General features: G+C 43.6%; 1 protein-coding gene across 1 annotated transcript; it reads right to left on the reverse strand.

The window, feature by feature from the left end:
- Positions 1-7,377: 7,377 nt before the first annotated feature.
- On the reverse strand, positions 7,378-8,388 carry LOC118076107 (testis-specific serine/threonine-protein kinase 1-like). Its single transcript, XM_035098660.2, has one exon. The coding sequence runs from the start codon at positions 8,386-8,388 to the stop codon at positions 7,378-7,380; it is 1,011 nt and encodes a 336-aa protein (XP_034954551.1).
- Positions 8,389-17,572: the final 9,184 nt, after the last annotated feature.

Consider the following 17,572-nt stretch of genomic DNA (forward strand, 5'->3'; position numbering starts at 1 on the left):
TGGAGGGTTGCCTGGTTCTGGGAAGTTGGATGATATAGAACTCTGAGCATGACGTCTCCATGTGATGTCACAACTAGCATTAAGCAACTAGCAGCCCGTGTTATAATAGTCAAGATCAACCTCAGACAGACAAATGATCTTTGGAGAGGGAACGTTATAGGTCCTTTAAAAACAAACAACCCATCCCTTTTCTTGTTTTTGTTTTTTTAGCCTGATAGTGAAAGAAGGGAATTGTCTTGTATGGAAAGAGTTTGGAGATTTGCATATTAGTACATAGGCATTATTTTCTTTCCACCTTCATGATACTATCAAGCAACCTTCAAATTAATCTGAGTGGGGAAATTTCACCTCACTCCACAGTGTTCAAATGTTGAATTAGCTTATCATAAGTGTGTTTTAAATTGCTGATGAAAGCTAGCAACCACAAAAGGAATCCATTCAACACACCCAGATAGGGTACAGAAAACCCCAGTGGATTTTGAAGGGTCCTTTATTTATTTCCCTGTAGCAAATACAGTGGTTAAATGTGAAATTTCCGAACAATGGATGAGGTAAGTTGTCCTCGCTAAGTCAGCTTCTGAACAGATTCCCACAATGCATTGGGGTTGCAGAGGAATCAGGTGACATCATTTCTAAAATTCTGGATCTCGTTAAATATAACATGCAGAAGTCAAACGCCATGTTTTGAGGTGACAGAAACCAAGTTACATGTTAATATGACCGCCGTGTAGATTAAAATAAAGCACCAGCGTTTTCCAGACTACCAGAGTTGTGTAAAAAAGCATGAATTAACAGCGTTTAAAGACCATTGCTAACTTTCAGGAAATATCCCTTCGGGAAAATAAATAAAAATACCAGAAAACAGACCCTGCATAGTCCTTCATCTTGGGGTTTTGCAGGGTTCTTCATCTTGAGTAAATCATGTGGCTACGTGGAGTTCCTTGTGGCACTTTTACAATGTTCTCAGCTCAAGCAAGTTAAACTGCCGTTTTTGTGCCAAACCCACAGATTCAGCCTCTCTGGTTGTAGTCAGAAATTCTAAACTCCCACCCCAGTCCCAAAACGGTTCCTGTAGCTGTGCGCAGGATTTCAAGGCACAATTCCTCGAGCACATCTGCCATCATCCTGGGCGTCCCCATCATATTTCTCCCTCCTGGCCTAGTCCACTTCATCCCCTATCCCAGTGATGGCGAACCTATGACACGCGTGTCAGACGTGACACGCAGAGCCCTCACTGCTGGCACGTGCCCCATTGGCCCATTTGAGCTGTTGTATTTGGTCCCCCCCCATTTGTTCTCCTGCTCCCCCTACGCTCTCTCGTAGCCAGAGATTGGTTTTTTAACCCTTCCTGTGCTGGTTTTTTTGGCGCTTTGGCAGACTATGTCGGTGCTGCGTGTTAATTCCAGCGAAGGTATTATTCGTCATTTATTTCTGTTCTCTTCCCCCCCCCCCAAAAAAGTGCAGAAGCTTTGGGGCATCCCCCCCAAAAGAGCAGAGCAACTTTTGCACCCCCCCCCCAAAAAAAACCTCCAAAACTTTGGTTAGCAGCTCCCCCAAAAAACTCAACAACTCTGGGCACTTTGTGATAAATAAGGGGTTTTTGGTTTGGTTTGGTTAAATAATTAGTTTTTGGTTTATTAAATACAGTTGTATATTACAATTATACATTTTTGTTATTTAAACTATAAATATCGTGAAATTATGGGGGGTTTTCTCGAAGTGACACACCACCCAAGTTATGCTTGGTTTTTTGGCGAATTTTGACACACCCAAGCTCAAAAGGTTGCCCATCACTGCCCTATCCCATATCAAAGTCCTGCTCCCAGTCCCTGGTGTGTGTGCGGGGAAAACCTTTTTCTGAACCAGTTGGCTCAGGACCCCCCCCCCCCAAGAGGAAGCCAGAAAGGTTGTGTCCCATTGGTGTAATGATGGTTGCTCTCGCTGTTCTTCTGATTGGAAATGCTCTGCGGTGGTGGTGGGAGTACAAAAATTGAGGTCCCAGAAAGGTCGGGGAAGGGGAAGGGGAGTGAGCGACGGCTCTTATTTTCATTTGAGGAATGCCTGAAGGCTATGGGCTTGCCAACTATGATGAAAGCAATTGGGTGAGCAAGTGCCCTAACCCAACAGCTCGGTTGTGTGAATTTGCTGGTGCCGAGACTCAAGTAGGCAACGAAAGGAAAGGGCCGTCTCCTTCCAAAAGCACCTTTTTGCTTGTCGGTATCGTGGTTCTTTGGTTTTCCCCTGCCCCTCAACTTTGGGAGTTAAGCGGGTGGAAATTGTGGGAAAGGGTGCTCTCCAATATTGCCACTCTCTCCCCAGAGCCTAGGTAGAATCTAGACCCATGTAAAAAAAATAACGCTGCAAAAATGTTTTAAAAAACGTTTTGAAAAATATGTTAAATTTGCCACAAGCTCGCCATCGCCATCTAGTGTCACGTTTTAATAATTCACTTAAAACACACTTAAAACGTTATATTTGCAGCTGTATAGCTAAGTCCCTAGTCTGATAGGTTCCAGGCAGGGATCACTACCAGTTTTAAGTCCACCATAGGCACATTTGGACTTTTGAGGGAAAACTCTGGACACTGCTCTTTCCTCCTCTCTCCTCTCTGCTGGATCAGCTCCCTCCTGCAGAGAAAGAGAGAGCATGTGTACATGCATGTGTACACACATTTGACTTTTCTGAGTGAACTGGGTTAAAGCCAGGTCTGGTAGTATTAACCTCAGCCTTAAAAAGCACATAGAGCTGAGACAGGAAATGGGGAAGAGGGCCACTCTTCCAACTTCGTCCTTCGGCTCTGTGTGCTTCCCCAAGGGAGAAAAAAGTAGCCACTCTCACCAGTTCCTGACCAAGGGAACCATAAATGGAGGTAGGCTTTGTGAGCGCGAGGGGAAGATCTCAAGGATGCCGTTGTGCCCACAGCCAATACGTTGGCAACTTTTGCACCAAGCTGCGCTGTAGTCTAAACCACTGAGCCTAGGGCTTGCTGATCGGAAGGTCGGCGGTTTGAATCCCCACGACGGGGTGAGCTCCTGTTGCTCCGTCCCAGCTCCTGCCAACCTAGCAGTTCGAAAGCACCTCAAATTGCAAGTAGATAAATACTGCAGCAGGAAGGTAAACGGCTTTTCCATGCGCTGCTCTGGTTTTGCCAGAAGCAGCTTAGTCATGCTGGCCACATGACCCAGAAAAACTGTCTGCGGACAAACGTCGGCTCCCTCGGCCAGTAAAGCGAGATGAGCGCCGCAACCCCAGAGTCGTTCACGATTGGACTTAACTGTCAGGGGTCCTTTACCTTTACCTTAAGACCTTTCTACTTGCCCTAGCTTTTAATTGACCAGCAGCTGATAACAAACACTGAAGGTGGGGTATGGTTTTTTCTTTATAGAAAAATGAAATAAGTATGTTAGCTGAGAAAGCCGCTTTGAAGAGGCAAGCTCCCTTGTCTGCTCCCTACGCCCATTCTAGACAGAGCGCAGTGTTGTTCCCAGCATGCAGATGCCGAAATCCAGCATTGCCCGAGCTCTGCGAGTGCAGCTTTCTTCCAATTGCAATGCAGAGTGTTTGGGTTTCTGGCTTGCGTCGTGAGTCAATGCCGGTTGCTCCTTGCAGACCTCTGCGGGCAGTGGGGAGGTTCAGGCAGGGGAAAGCCCAGGGTTCATGAAGCAAAAATCTTGTCAGTGCTCCCCAGTGGGGTCTGGGTAGCTCACTGCATCCCACTGTGCCGCTCAAGCCCGTGTCTGCCAACTTGAAAGGCAGAGTGGGTGTGACCTGGGAGTGTGTCCCTACCCTGGACGAGCCTCCATGATTTGTGCTTGGTTTCTCCTTAATCTGGAACGTTGGCATTAATCAAGAGGTGCTCCTGGACCGACATTTGTCAATGGGCTGCAAGCAATCAGCTATTGAAAGAACTGGGCTTGGTTCTGTGAAGGTTTTATTTTTTAAGCTTGAGAATCCTTACAACAGCTGGGAAAGGAAAGGGGAGGACAAGGTGTTTTGTGCTTTCAAAGGGTTTTTCAATGGTTTCATTTCTTCTTGTTGTCCTCTGAAAAATGAAAGAGACGTGTGCAGCCGTTATTATGTTATTCTGTCCATTACCGCTGAAAAGAGGGGGGAGGCTTTTGATTTATGTTTAACAAGGAATTTAACAAGGTTTTATTATGCCCTTCCCCCCTCAACTGAGGTTGAATGGATATTATTTATAATTATTTTTGGATCAGACCAGGAGTGTGATGGAGCGATGCAGAGCAATAAGAATGAATGGCTGCCGAATAGAACGGGCAAGAGGCCGAACTTGAGAAAAGATTTTGTTTTTAACTGTGTGCCGAGGAAGAACTCCAGAGTGGAGCTTTAATGGCAGAGACTGGACATGTACTCTGTGAGTTATTTATGGCCACAGTCGGTACACTAGTTGGTGAACAGCGGAAGGGATAGAATGTGACCTTGTAACATCCAGATAAACACTGCAAAGAACTGAACAATAGAAGATAGTAATTAATTCTCCCAGCACACCAGGTCTGAAACAACAATTTTTATGAAGGATTACACACGTGTAGTGGATTTTATACTTATAAGATGTAACAGAGGCGCTCTTTGTAAGGAGGAAAGTGTGGTCAACTGCAAGAACGACGTAACAAAGATTGACGGATGACAACTGAACACTAAGAAATGATGTGGCTATGGGAGGAAACGATTGACATATGTTTGCAACAGGAGCGGGAAACCTGATTTTAATAAATTGTATTAAATAAAAGTAATTTGGTTGGATTTGTAAGTTTGGAAAATTAATAAAAATAATTGAGTGCATGAGGACATTTGCAGGGAAACCAAAATGCTTGTTTACAAAGCTATTGTACTACCAACTTTACTGGTACTGTATGCTTGTGAAACATGGACCACTTATAATAAATGTCATCTCCAATTCATCGAAAGATACCATCAACAGTGTCTCCGGAAAAAATTACACATCGCTTGAGAAGACAGGCGAACTAATGCCAGTGTACTGGAAGACAATGAAAAGGTAAACGACCATGAAGTGCACATATTTAAATGTATATGCACCAACAACCTTCACATATACAAAAAGATTCAAAAATGTGTACAAAATCTCATGCTCGAAGTCTTAAAAGTCCAGTTTAAGGTGCAATAATCAAGTCTAATAATAATAAAGTCCGATAATAAAAGTGCTACGATGTATCGCGCGTTCTTATCTCTTCCCCCGTTTCACAGGAATGGTTTCCTCAGGGGGCGGACTCTTTCTTAAGTAATAAATTTGTATAAATTTATATGGTGGGGAACGTTTTTTACCTTATTAACAGTTGTGTATCTTTAAGAGTTGCTGGTGTTGTACTTCTTGCAAGGATTGGTTGATTTGAAATGATTTGCTGATTGAACCTTGTATTTAACCTTGTAAGTAACTGTTGCATTTCATAAATCTTTGAGAATTGTGAGCTTCGGTAGTCTTGTTAAGCTTTTACACATGAACCTTAGGTGAGTAATTTTAAACATTTCTGTAATGTTTTAAAGAAATGTATAAGAATTTATGGTGCATCATATGAATTTATACAAATTTATTACTTAAGAAAGAGTCCGCCCCCTGAGGAAACCATTCCTGTGAAATGGGGAAGAAGCTAGCCGCCCGTCAGATGAGATAAGAATGCATGGGAAGAGATAAGAATGTGCGATACATCATAGCACTTTATTATCGGACTTGATTATTAGACTTGATTATTGCACCTGGCGTGCTCTGGTCCATGGGGTCACGAGGAGTCGGACACGACTAAACAACAACATTGCACCTTATACTGGACTTTTAAGACTTCGAGCATGAGATTTTGTACACATTTTTGAATCTTTTTGTATATGTGAAGGTTGTTGGTGCATATACATTTAAATATTTGCACTTCACAGTTGTTTACCTTTTCACTGTTTTGCTAACATTACCGTGTTGTCTGTTTGCTGCTGCTACTCAGTGTACTAGAAAAAGCAAAGATCACCAGTGTCGAAGCAATGATTCTTCAACCTCAACTTCGTTGGACTGGTCATGTTGTTCGGATGCCTGATTATCGTCTTCTAAAGCAACCACTCTATTCCGCTTAAAAGTGGAAAGTGTAATGCTGGTGGTCAACAAAAGTATTTGGGGCACTGTAGTTTTAACAGGAGGTTCTATCTAGGCCAACCCCTTCCTGACTCATGAAGGGGAGTGCATCAGAATCCCCTGCTAAACTAGAGGGGGAACCCCATTATTTTAGCGGGGATTACTATGCCGAATCAGGAATGGGGCTTAATATCTAAGCAGGATTTAACCCCTGCTCATCGACTGACAAGCGGGGGTTAAACCCTGCTCTGTTTGGCTGCATGCCCCTGCTCCCAGGCATGTGCAACAGGATTTTATCTTGCCTTCCTGCCCATCAGATGATGTTACACGAGCCACATCCCCTGAGGAGCAGGTGGGCATGGTTTGGGGAAAACTGGCTGGAAGCCAGTCGAAATCACCCCTGATTTAGCTGAAATTCCTGCATGTGCTAAGTAAGGAATCCATTTAAAAACAAAACACAGAGGGAGAGTGTTTAAGATTATAGTTTTACTGGATCTGGATTTTCTATAACCTTAATTTCACTGGGACCGATTTCTTAGGTGGAACTTCAGCACAGATACCTTATGTGTGTGTACCTTTCATGGCAGAAGTTGCCATCACAGACGCAGACAGTTCAAAGGGTTTGCAGCTGGTCATCATTGCAGGGGAAAAAAAAACTAACTGGTGCTACAGCAGGCGGGTCTCTTTGAAGCTATATTTTAGATCTCACGAGTAGCAGGGACCAACCTGGAGGGTGTATCAGGCCAAGACTCATCAGGACATGGCAAAATTCACATCTACGCCACCCATTTTTAAAACACTCTTATGTCACTTCTACTGTCATGGCTCCTCTCCGCCTTAAAGGATCCTGGGAACTGAGGTTGGTTAAGGGGTGCCGACCTCATGGAGCTAAAATCCCAGGCATCCTTAGCAAACGACAGTTCCCAGGATCCTCCATGATTGTTGAAGTGGTATAAGAGCGCTTTAAGCTGCATGGTGCGGTTGTTTACAGAGGATTAAAAAGGGGTGAGAAAAATCTATTCCCTCTCCATCCAACGTTGTGCATCTTGCAAACGTCGAGAGGTGCAGATGTTGTTGGCTCCTGTGGCTTCCAAGACAGACAAATCTGAAAGGACTTGATGTTGACCAAAAAAGAAAGAAAGGAAAATTCCTCCCAAATTGTTTTTATCTCTTTCCAAGAAAAGTTTTCAGGACGTAGTCTTTAAAGAGGTTTCTGGAACTGGCAGTGCTACAGAAACCCACTGTCCTATTTGCCTCTGCTTGTCGCTGGGCCTCTGGATTTTTCAAAGACAAGTCCTTTGCATCTTTTCAGAGAGGACATCCAATTCAGTATGCCTATCTTCTTGGATAATTTGCTCATTTTCCGAAGGCTCCGGCCCTGACGAATCCTTCCCGAACATGGCCCTTATCTGATTATGGTGGTGGGAGCATTCCCCCGACTTCATGAGCGTGGTGTCCGAAACGGATCTCTGGTCCTGCATCCACACGTGCATTAAAACCTCGTCAATGCAGAGTCGGCGGGAGACGTCGGGTTGGAGCATGCGGTAAATGAGATCTTTGCATTCGACCGACAGCACTTTGGACCGGGGGAAGTGCACACGGTGCTCCTTCTGCAGCTTGAGCATTTTCTTGATGTTCGAGTCGTCATAAGGCATCGAGCCACACACCATGATGAACAGGACCACCCCCAGGCTCCATATGTCATAAACCTTTGGCTGGTAAGGGATGCCTTGCAGCACTTCAGGGGCCGCGTAGGCTGCCGAACCACAGAAAGTCTTGCTGAGGACCACCCTGCCATCTTCGTCGCGGGCGACTCTCTTGGAAAAGCCAAAGTCCGTCAGTTTGATGTTGAACTCTTTGTCCAGAAGAAGGTTCTCACATTTCAAGTCCCGGTGGACAATGTCCAGCTCGTGACAGTACTTGATGGCACTGGCGAGCTGGTGGAACATCTTGCGGGCAACGTCTTCAGGAATGGCTCCTCTCCTCTTGATGAACTCCAGCAAGTCTCCTTGCACGCCCAATTCGGTCACGATGTAGACTTTGCCGTCGGAGGTCTCAAAGATCTCATAGGTCTTGATGATGGCGTGGTGCTTCACCCTCGCCAGCATCTCTATCTCTCTGGGGAGGAATCTATCCAAGAAGTCCCGAGGAGCCTTCCTCTTGTCGATGATCTTGACGGCCACGTTGCACTTCAAGCGATCCGAGTAGGCCGATTTCACCTTGGCGTAAGACCCTTCTCCGAGGTTGATTCCCATGATGTAGCCTCTCTTTTTAAGAACTTCAGCATCATCCATAGTCCTGGAGGCAGACCCTAAGCAATATGTTCAAGTTGGCTGAGCATCCCGTATCCCGCCCCCCTCCGATTCACGCACATTCCAGGATGGTCATCTGAAATGGCCTTGGGCTCCCCTTCCTTGGATGTTGCAGGAGAACCCTCAACATTCTTTTGTGATGTCACAATGCGGGGCTGTCGTTGGTGCTGACTAACCATGCACTCTATGGCTTTATGTCAGAGCTAAGTCATTGGTCGGGATGCCCAGGGTAACATTCCCGCGTGTCATCAGAAAGTACGGGCTTATTGTCTATTTATTTATTTGATGTATTCATATCCCACCTTTCTCCCAGACTGAAATTCACAGCAGCTTGCAACTTTAAAAAACATCAATATGTAAAATCCAAAGCCATAAAAATAAACTCATCCACCCCAAATAGAATACATTTTGTTGTTTAGTCGTTTAGTCGTGTTCGACTCTTCGTGACCCCATGGACCAGAGCACGCCAGGCACTCCTGTCTTCCACTGCCTCCCGCAGTTTGGTCAAACTCATGTTGGTAGCTTCGAGAACACTGTCCAACCATCTCGTCCTCTGTCGTCCCCTTCTCCTAAATACATTTAGAACCAGCAATTAAAATGACGTTAATTCCACAATATGGGGGCAGCTACAGAAAAGACTCTTGTCTCTTGTCACAAGCAGCTGTGCTTCTGAGGTGCTTACCTGAGGATCTTAACACCCAGGCAAGCTTATATACCGGTAGGGAGGTATGATATTTCAGGTAGCCTGGGAGCCTTCAAAAGGGTTGCCATTTTTGCAAAAAGACCAGTAACCCACTGTGTATTATAGACAGGAGGGAGAGCAAAGCTCCATGCTACATTTTCTCTACAAAACTATAGGTCTGGATGTGTCAAGTAAACTTAGGGCACATTCTTCTTCCAAAGGGAATGCTGGGAATTGTAATCCTGGGAGGGGAATGGTGTTTGTGTCTCCTAACAACTCTCAGCCCCTGAATAAAAGGCAGGGCCCAGAATTCTTTGCAGGAAACTGTGGATGTTTAAAGCGGTATGATATCACTTTAAATGGAACCTGTGACTAACACTGGATCTACTAAATATTTTGGAGAGTGGTCGGTCAGTCGGTCAGTCGGTCTCTCCACCTGTTTGTTTGTTGTCTATCTGCCTCTTGAGAAATCATCACTAAACTTGGCACAAGGGGTCCTGAGGTGGTGGCAGCAGTTAGCAGTGGCATTTGGATGCCGGGTGCCATTTTGAATCAAGATGGTGGACCAAAATATGACTGTAAAGTGACTTGGCCCTTTTTGGCATAGATTTGGCCGCCTCTCGGGATATCATTACCAAATCTGGCATGCGGGTTCGTGAAGGGCAGGGGGAATGTGTTCTTTGCCTGCACTTGGATTCCAGGCGCCATTTTGATTCAAGACGGTGGACCAAAATGTGACTTCGCCCATGATTTGGTGTGATGGGTCCACACACACACAAATTACACTACAGTCATACCTCGGTTTGAGTATTTTCAGTTTAAGTACTCCGCGGACCTGTCTGGAATGGATTAATCCACTTTCCATTACTTTCAATGGGAAAGTTCGCTTCAGGTTAAGTACACTTCAGGTTAAGTATGGACTTCTGGAACCAATTACACTCATACCTCGGGTTAAGTACGCTTCAGGTTGAGTACTCCGCGGACCCGTCTGGAACAGATTAATCCACTTTCCATTACTTTCAATGGGAAAGTTCGCTTCAAGTTAAGTACGCTTCAGTTTAAGTACTCCACGGACCGTCTGGAACGGATTAATCCACTTTCCATTACCTTCAATGGGAAAGTTCGCTTCAGGTTAAGTACGCTTCAGGTTAAGTACAGACTTCCGGAACCAATTGTGTTTGTAAACCGAGGTACCACTGTATCCATTTTTAAAAACCAATTTTTGGTTTCTACAAATTCCTGGGCACTCCTAGCTAGTTCTTAATTATGGCAGAGCTATGGGTCGCAAGCAGGGCCAGCGTGTCCATTTAGGCGAACTAGGCCATCGCCTAGGGCACCAAAATGGAGGGGGCGCTGCCCAGCCTGCCCCCCAAACCCCCCAGCCACCGTCCGCCCTCGCCTGTGGCTTCATTTCTTAATTTTTTCTTCTCCCGGCGTTGTCGGGCGAGGGGCTGGCAACGTCGGGAGAAGAAAAAATAAAAAAAGAAGCTGCTGACCGAGCGAGGCTGCAGCTTCCTTTTTTCCTTCTTCTTCTTCTCCTGCCGTTGCCGGGCGAGGGGCGGGCTAGCCATTCACACAGGGGGGGGGCATAAGGTGACCTCGCCTAGGGCGCCAAAAACCCTAGCACCGGCCCTGGTCGCAAGGAACATGGGACTGATGTCAAGGCTGGTAGGCCTACCTCAAGCTGCTGACTCTTCCTCCTTGTCAATCCGGCCCACTCACAATACACAAAAACTTCTGAAGAAATGGAATACAATAAAGGACACACACTTAGAAACGACAGCCCTCCCCTCCCTTCAGGTACCCTTGAATCAAGGAGAACACGGTGAATGGAATGTGCCTTGCCTATAGATGATGTGCTGTGTCTCTCCAATGCTGCCACTGCACCTTGGAAAAACTTCAAAGCTTTGATAAACAAGGAGGTTTGGAGGCAATTCTTATTAATAAGAGCCACTATTCCATTCATCACAGAAGACTCTTGGGAGATGATTCCTTTGAAGAAGAAAACCCACCCGCCCTAGTTGACGAGGAGGACTGTTCTTCCTCTGATGGATGGTGTCAGATCTTTCCTGCCACAGGTGACATTTCTTCTCCATTAAGTTTTGGGAAGATCTTTCAGAAGAACCTTGAATCAAATTTAGAGCTGTACTGCAACCCACTCTCTCGTTTTATTTAGATTTTAAACCTCTTTATTGAACGTTCAAAAAGTACATAATTATATGTGCACTAAACGTGGTGAGATGTAAATTAAAAGAGAAAGGAAAAGAGAAACAGAACCAGTGTAGAAGGGAAAATAAAGAGGGGAGGGGGGAACCCCAAACTGTATACTTTACATCAGGCTTCCTCAACCTCGGCCTTCCAAAGAGGCCCGGCTCTAGGGGTAGTCTTGGTGGCGCAGGGCGCCGGAGCGATCTCTGCGCCACGGCGCCCGGGCGCCCGACCTGCTTGAGATGGCCCTGCCTCCTGTTATAAGAATTTTGAGGTCATATCTATATATATATAATAATTGTTCATAAAACATGTACATGAATGTACAGGCACATGTCTGAAGCAGCACAGGAAGACAGGCCTTTCTGACACCATTTTGACTCTCTCTCTGACCAGGTGTTCCTCTGCAAGGAAGAAGTGGGGTGGGGGGAACCTTCTCATTGTCTCAGGAATTAAAGTGATAATCCCTGGCATCCTGATACCTGACTGCCAGACAAAAGGGTGTGATTAACTTGGCTGGGAAACAGGGAAATGTAAATATCTCTCAATTTTGTTGATTAGGTTTTGGGGGGCAGGGGGCAGGGTCCAGACTGCTCAGATTACTGCCACCAGACCTCCCCTTTCATGATGTACCTATGATGAATCTAGGGAGGGGGGTCTTGGGCTACACCCCTTCTGTGACATATGGATGATGCTTCTGGGGGGTGGGCTGAAACCAATTTCAAATTTCTTTTTAAGGGCAAGACATCTTTGTTTGGGGTTCCTTCCTTGTTCTCCTGTGTGAGAGGAAGGACCCTGTTGCAACAGCAAAAATAAAAGTGCCTTGCTTCGTACGTCCTGGTTTGGTCTCTGTTATTTGGTGGGCAGGAGACGCTTAAATTCGTCTGCTTGCCTGGATCCTTGAGCTCTCCCTGGGTCAAGATCCATTTCTCTGGGTTCATAGGAACCAGCTTAAATTTTACAACAATTTGGCGACCACGAAGGGACCCAGTTTTGCCTTGAGCTCCGGGTTCACTGAGGAAGGGGAGCCCAGCGCGCCCTTGCCTCTTTTGCAGGGGGGTAAACCAACCTCAGGACCCGAGGCACTTGGTAGTAATTGAGAGTCCAAGCGGGACCCCCAGGACGAAGCAACGTTTAAAGGGACAAGGCTGTTTTTTTTTCAGGAACCAGTTGGAAGCTGGAGACAACGGGATTCGACTGAAAGGATCGGTCGTGAGTATTAAAAGGGGACACCTTGGGTGAGCTAAGAACCACAGCAACTAAAAATCTATTTCTCCACTTGGACTATCCTTTTCTACTCTCCTCTTTGGACCTTAGTTGCAGCAAGGCTGCCAGGCACAGTTACAAGGTAGAACTGAGGTCCAGGGCAACAGTCTTTACGTTAAACGCAGAGCTCAGAAAGACTGTCCCAGCTCCCTTCTGCCAAACTGAGCAGAAGTCTGAGCAAACTGTCGCTTTTCTACCAATCTGGGAATCTGGCTATCCCAGCTCTGTTTCCTATTCCTCTGCTCTTAATCTTCGGGTGAAGACGCCCCCCTGCCATGGCGACCTTTGTTAGGTATGACCCATGACCAGAGATTGCAAGTGCGCCCGTTCCTTTCCTACTACTCTGTATCTCTGTATTCCTCAGTTCCGACCTGACATTGCGTAGGCAAGCGTTCAGTAGGATATGAGTCTAGTGTGTAAGAGGCAGGGAAGTTGCTGTGGAACCCTCAGGCAATTGATGACCAGTGGGAGGGTTCCAATAGGGTTTTAGCTGCACCAGGCCGCCTAGTAGTTAGTGCACGCGAACGGCAGGCAGGAACACCACTAGGACGTGGGGGTGAGTCATAGACTCGGGAAGTTAAGAGTGTCCAGGAACAGGGTCGGGGACCCGAACTGCAGTATAAAAAGGCTTAAGTAAAATGGGTGCAACCCACTCTAAGGAATTCCTTTCCCAGACTCCCAACCGAGGCAAAGCACAACTGAGGCTTGGCTCCGGTAAGGACTTTGAGGATGAAAGTCCACTCCAATTCGTTCTCTTAAATTGGCACGAAATCCCCGGGGCGGACAAGCTTGAAGGGAACCAATTGCAAAAACTTTGTAAGAAAAAAACACTGGGTCCGCTTTACTATGGACCACCCAGATGAGGGGAAATGGCTACCAGGAGGTTCCTTTAACATACAGTGAATCTCCGCTTTAAAATTAACCCTGGTGAACTCTGAATGAGAAAAGTTTTGTGAGGAATCCTACAAAGTATGTTATGGTATAAAATTATATATGTTTGCATGTTACATGTTGTCTGTGTTGTCTGTGAAGTGTATGTGCGTCTGATCCTTGTGTCTGCTATAGTTCATTGTTCCCCTTAAAGTAAATGAGAGATATAATCCAGGTTTAGGAAATTAGGGGTTTGTGTAAAATTTGGCCATGACACCCACAGACTGCCTTTTTTAAAGCATGCATAGTTTAAAATAATATAATAATAAGGCAAGCTTGCTTAAATAATCTTATGTAAGGGCTTGATCAACCCAAAAACAATGGCAAATATTTAAAAGAGTGGAGGTAGTGTGTAAAGGTTTGTTTTAAAGAGGCTGTAGAAGGCCATTTTTTCCTCTCCAAAAGTAAAAAGAGGGGGCAGGATGAAGGAAAATAAGAGTAGTAAGTTTGAAAATGCTTGCTCAATGCTTTGAAAATATTTTGAAACTTGAAAATGTTCACTTCATGAGGTGTGCAAATGTTTGTTATTGAGAGAGGCTCTAAAAGGGAGTCTTCCTCCAAGTGACTAGAGGAATATTGACTAAAGGAAAATTGAACAGCTATTCCTATAAAGGTGAATTGTTTGTCAAAAGTAGAGCTTCCTTAGCCAGGAATTGTCTATCTGAGTCTAGTTTTAACTTCAATTGTGTTGGGCTCCTGATATCACCTCTTAAGGAAAAAAACTCATCTGCTAAAGGGTTCTATATAAAGTTGGTATTTTCATTCAAATCTTGTGAATCCTGTATCTTAGAGGGTTAGACTAAATGACCTCAGGGTCCCTTCTAACCCCCATTTTAGAGCTATGTGAAAGGCAATGTGTCTGATGTGGTGATGGGTTGAAATTCAGCCCAGCTCTGCTTTCTGGCAAGGAAAGATTATTGGTTTTCAGAGTTGGAACAAGAGTGTAATTGTTGTTTTTGTGGAGTGATTATATAAGTTTTTATCACTTTCTCTATTAAGGGGGTAAAGTTTAAGCACATATGAAAGTCTTGAACATTTCCCAATCTTTCTCTAGAGAGTAAAAGTGGGGTGTATGTGCATACCTACCCCTTTCTGTACAGAAAGGGGGAGCGGGAAGGGAAAAGGGAGATTGTAACCTTGAAAATGTTTGTTTGTGAACTCATAATATTTAAGGTCTGTGTCACAAGGGAGCCATGTGCTCTGTATGTAATGTTTCACCATGTGACTATGGAATATGGTGTTCCTTCTAGGGAAATGTTATTAAAAGTAGAGGATCCATAGCCAGCAAATGTCTATCTGAGTCACTTTAACCTTGATTCAAATGGACAGAATGGTTTTAGTAAGGAAGTAAATTCCCTCTTAAACTGTTTATCCAATCTTAAGGTTTGCTAAAGGCTTCTATATAACGTTGGTACTTTTAATCTTCCCCTTCCTTATTTTTCCCTTAGTACACACATGTGCTTCCGTGATAGGGCATAGCCTGTGTTTCCTTCCCAGTCAGGCGTCTGTACTCAAATGTATGTGTATCCTAAGGGCAGTGATAGTGTTGAGATCCCCATATTTCAGAAGGGGTGGACTAGATTACTCAAGATCCCTTCCAACCCTTTCCAAACTTGCAAAAAGGAGGGAGAGAAAATGTGTTTGTAAGCACTGAAAAGTGAGTTTCTGTGTAAAATCTAACCCTATTTTAAAATCTACTCTTTCCCCTTCCCTTCCTTTATTCAGATGGTAATTTTGTCAAGAGGTGCAGCACTTTAAAAAATGGTACAATAGACTGCCGAATCATGAACTCTGTACATGCACAGAGGCTATGTCAGCTTGAAGAGGAAAATAGAGGAGAAAAATGAGGTTTTAACTAAGGGGCGAAAAGGTTATAATCTGCTCATGAAATATTATTCAAATTTCTTAATGTAAAGCTTTGAACCACTGAGGGAAAACAACCTCATGTGTGTTACTGGTCCATCAAGGTTAAGTGGTTGCCAAGTTCCAAAAATCTTAACATGCCAGATTCTTTCCACAGGTATAAATAGCAGAGTACTACTATAAGTCTGTCTCTTGAGTAGTTTATAAATTAATTAAGAGGTTCAAGGTTATGCTTTGCACATGAAACTTAAATTTAAATTTCCTTATGTAAAAATAAATAGATAAAGAACCATTGAGAACCATCAACTGTTTAGAAGCTGCCAATTCCAGTTCAACATGCAAAACTCTGTACATTTTAGGAACATTTCCTGACTGATTTTCACATGAAATAATTTTCCCTTTCCAGCAAAATACTGAGATTCAGGGTGTGGAGAAATTCTTTCAGAACCTTAATGCAAAATTATCTCCCAATGGGGGGGGGGGGGGACGCCACCTAAACAAGCCCCTCCACACTTGGAAATTCATAGAAAATTGCTGTCTACCAGTTGACAGACTATGCAAACAAAAGGCTCCATTTCTTTCCTAGCAGGTACTCAGGATGGATACTTATCTCCCATTTGCATTTCACCCCGAAGCATTACCCTATGTTAATATAACCCTCCCTTTTCTAATGTAGCAATGATTGAGTGTTTTGCCAATTCTTTTCTTCCACAGCAAAAAAAAAAAAAAAAGTGAGGAGTGAGGAGATACAAACAGTAATTTCATTTCTCTTTGGCGCTTCTCTTTAGCTTATAAATAATCTGCTTCCATTTATTATATCAGTTTTTCCATTATGTCTATGAAATTATTCTAACAATAACCAGGTAAAAATTGTTGTGTGAGTGGTAATCTAAATTTTATTTTGTTTTATTTTTGTATCTTTTTTTTTTGGTATTTCTACTTTTTCTTTCTGTACATACAAATGTAGCATCTAAGTCATTCTTTCCTGTAAATAATAATAATAATAATCCCTTTCAAACAAGATACATGAACCTCAAAGAGAATTCAGAACCACATAAGGAAAATGTTAATAACTTATCGATTGTGTCCTAATTAACAAAATTTTTGTCCTTTGTTTCCTCCACAGCCAAACTAGGTGAAGTAAATTAAACTGACTGAGTAGACAATAACAGCAGTAATTAAATAACTATGATCTTATATTATTTGCAGCTCCCCAAGAAGAAATTTCTAGAATATTCTCCCCTTTCTTGACTATTTATCACTATTATTTTTTAACTAATTATATCTTCAGGCCCCAACCCCCTGCAGGCCTATTTTCAAAAGGATGTTTTACAGGAAACCAAATTGACATTTTATCTCTTTGATCACAACCTAAGAAGGAGGACCTAGAAAGCTATAACGTTTCAGCAAGGTTTAGAAGTGCTGTTATAGAAGTACTGTTAACTTCCTCCCAGTGACTCGAAGGCAGACAAGAAAACCCCCTTGTTGGAGATACATGCAAAAGCAGCAAGAATTATCTCAAGTTCACCTGATTGCCTCAAGATATACAAATGGCGTATAATTAATAATTTGAAGGTTTTGTGCATTATGTGTTATATAGGAATACTGAAATGTGTCAAATGACTTTGGGACAAAGGGGGAAAGTGAATTGCAAGGACATTCTCTCTCCTTGACCTCAAGACTCTGTGCCCTAGGATTTAAAAGCAGCCGGAATTGTCTCAAGATCATGATGGCCTCAAGACATACAACTGATATATAATTATTAGGTCTTATGTTGCGTGATATTCGACAGAAACATTGAACTATGTCTGACAGTATGTTATTTCCACAAGGAGGGGGAGGTGAACCAATTTTGTGTTTAATTGTTGGGTTTTTTTTTTTAAAAAAAAATGTATAGTGTCCCAATGTTTTTTTTTTTGTATTATTGCCATGCATTGTATGCCTTTTAAAGGATCAGGATATTGCATAGTTCAGTATTTAGATTAGATCAACTTATGACCACATTTTCTTGTCCCACCTGGCACTCTGCAGTGTGCCAACCTTCTCTACACATTTTTTAAATTTGTTTTTACTCATTTTACCAAGAATAAGCTCCAAGATCCATGAAACACCAGATAAATGAAGGTATTTATGTCTTGATTTAACAGGAATGATCCCTTTTAGAGTTAAATTTGACTAATTTGGACATGTTTTATGGGGCTGTATAAATTTTAATTT

This window comes from Zootoca vivipara, chromosome 16 (assembly GCF_965207765.1).
Source record: "Zootoca vivipara chromosome 16, rZooViv2.hap1.1, whole genome shotgun sequence".
Lineage (NCBI taxonomy): Eukaryota > Metazoa > Chordata > Lepidosauria > Squamata > Lacertidae > Zootoca > Zootoca vivipara.

Coding starts and splice junctions, on each gene's coding strand:
- LOC118076107 (XM_035098660.2), bottom strand. CDS start 8,388: ATGGATGATGCTGAAGTTCTTAAAAAGAGAGGCTACATCATGGGAATC.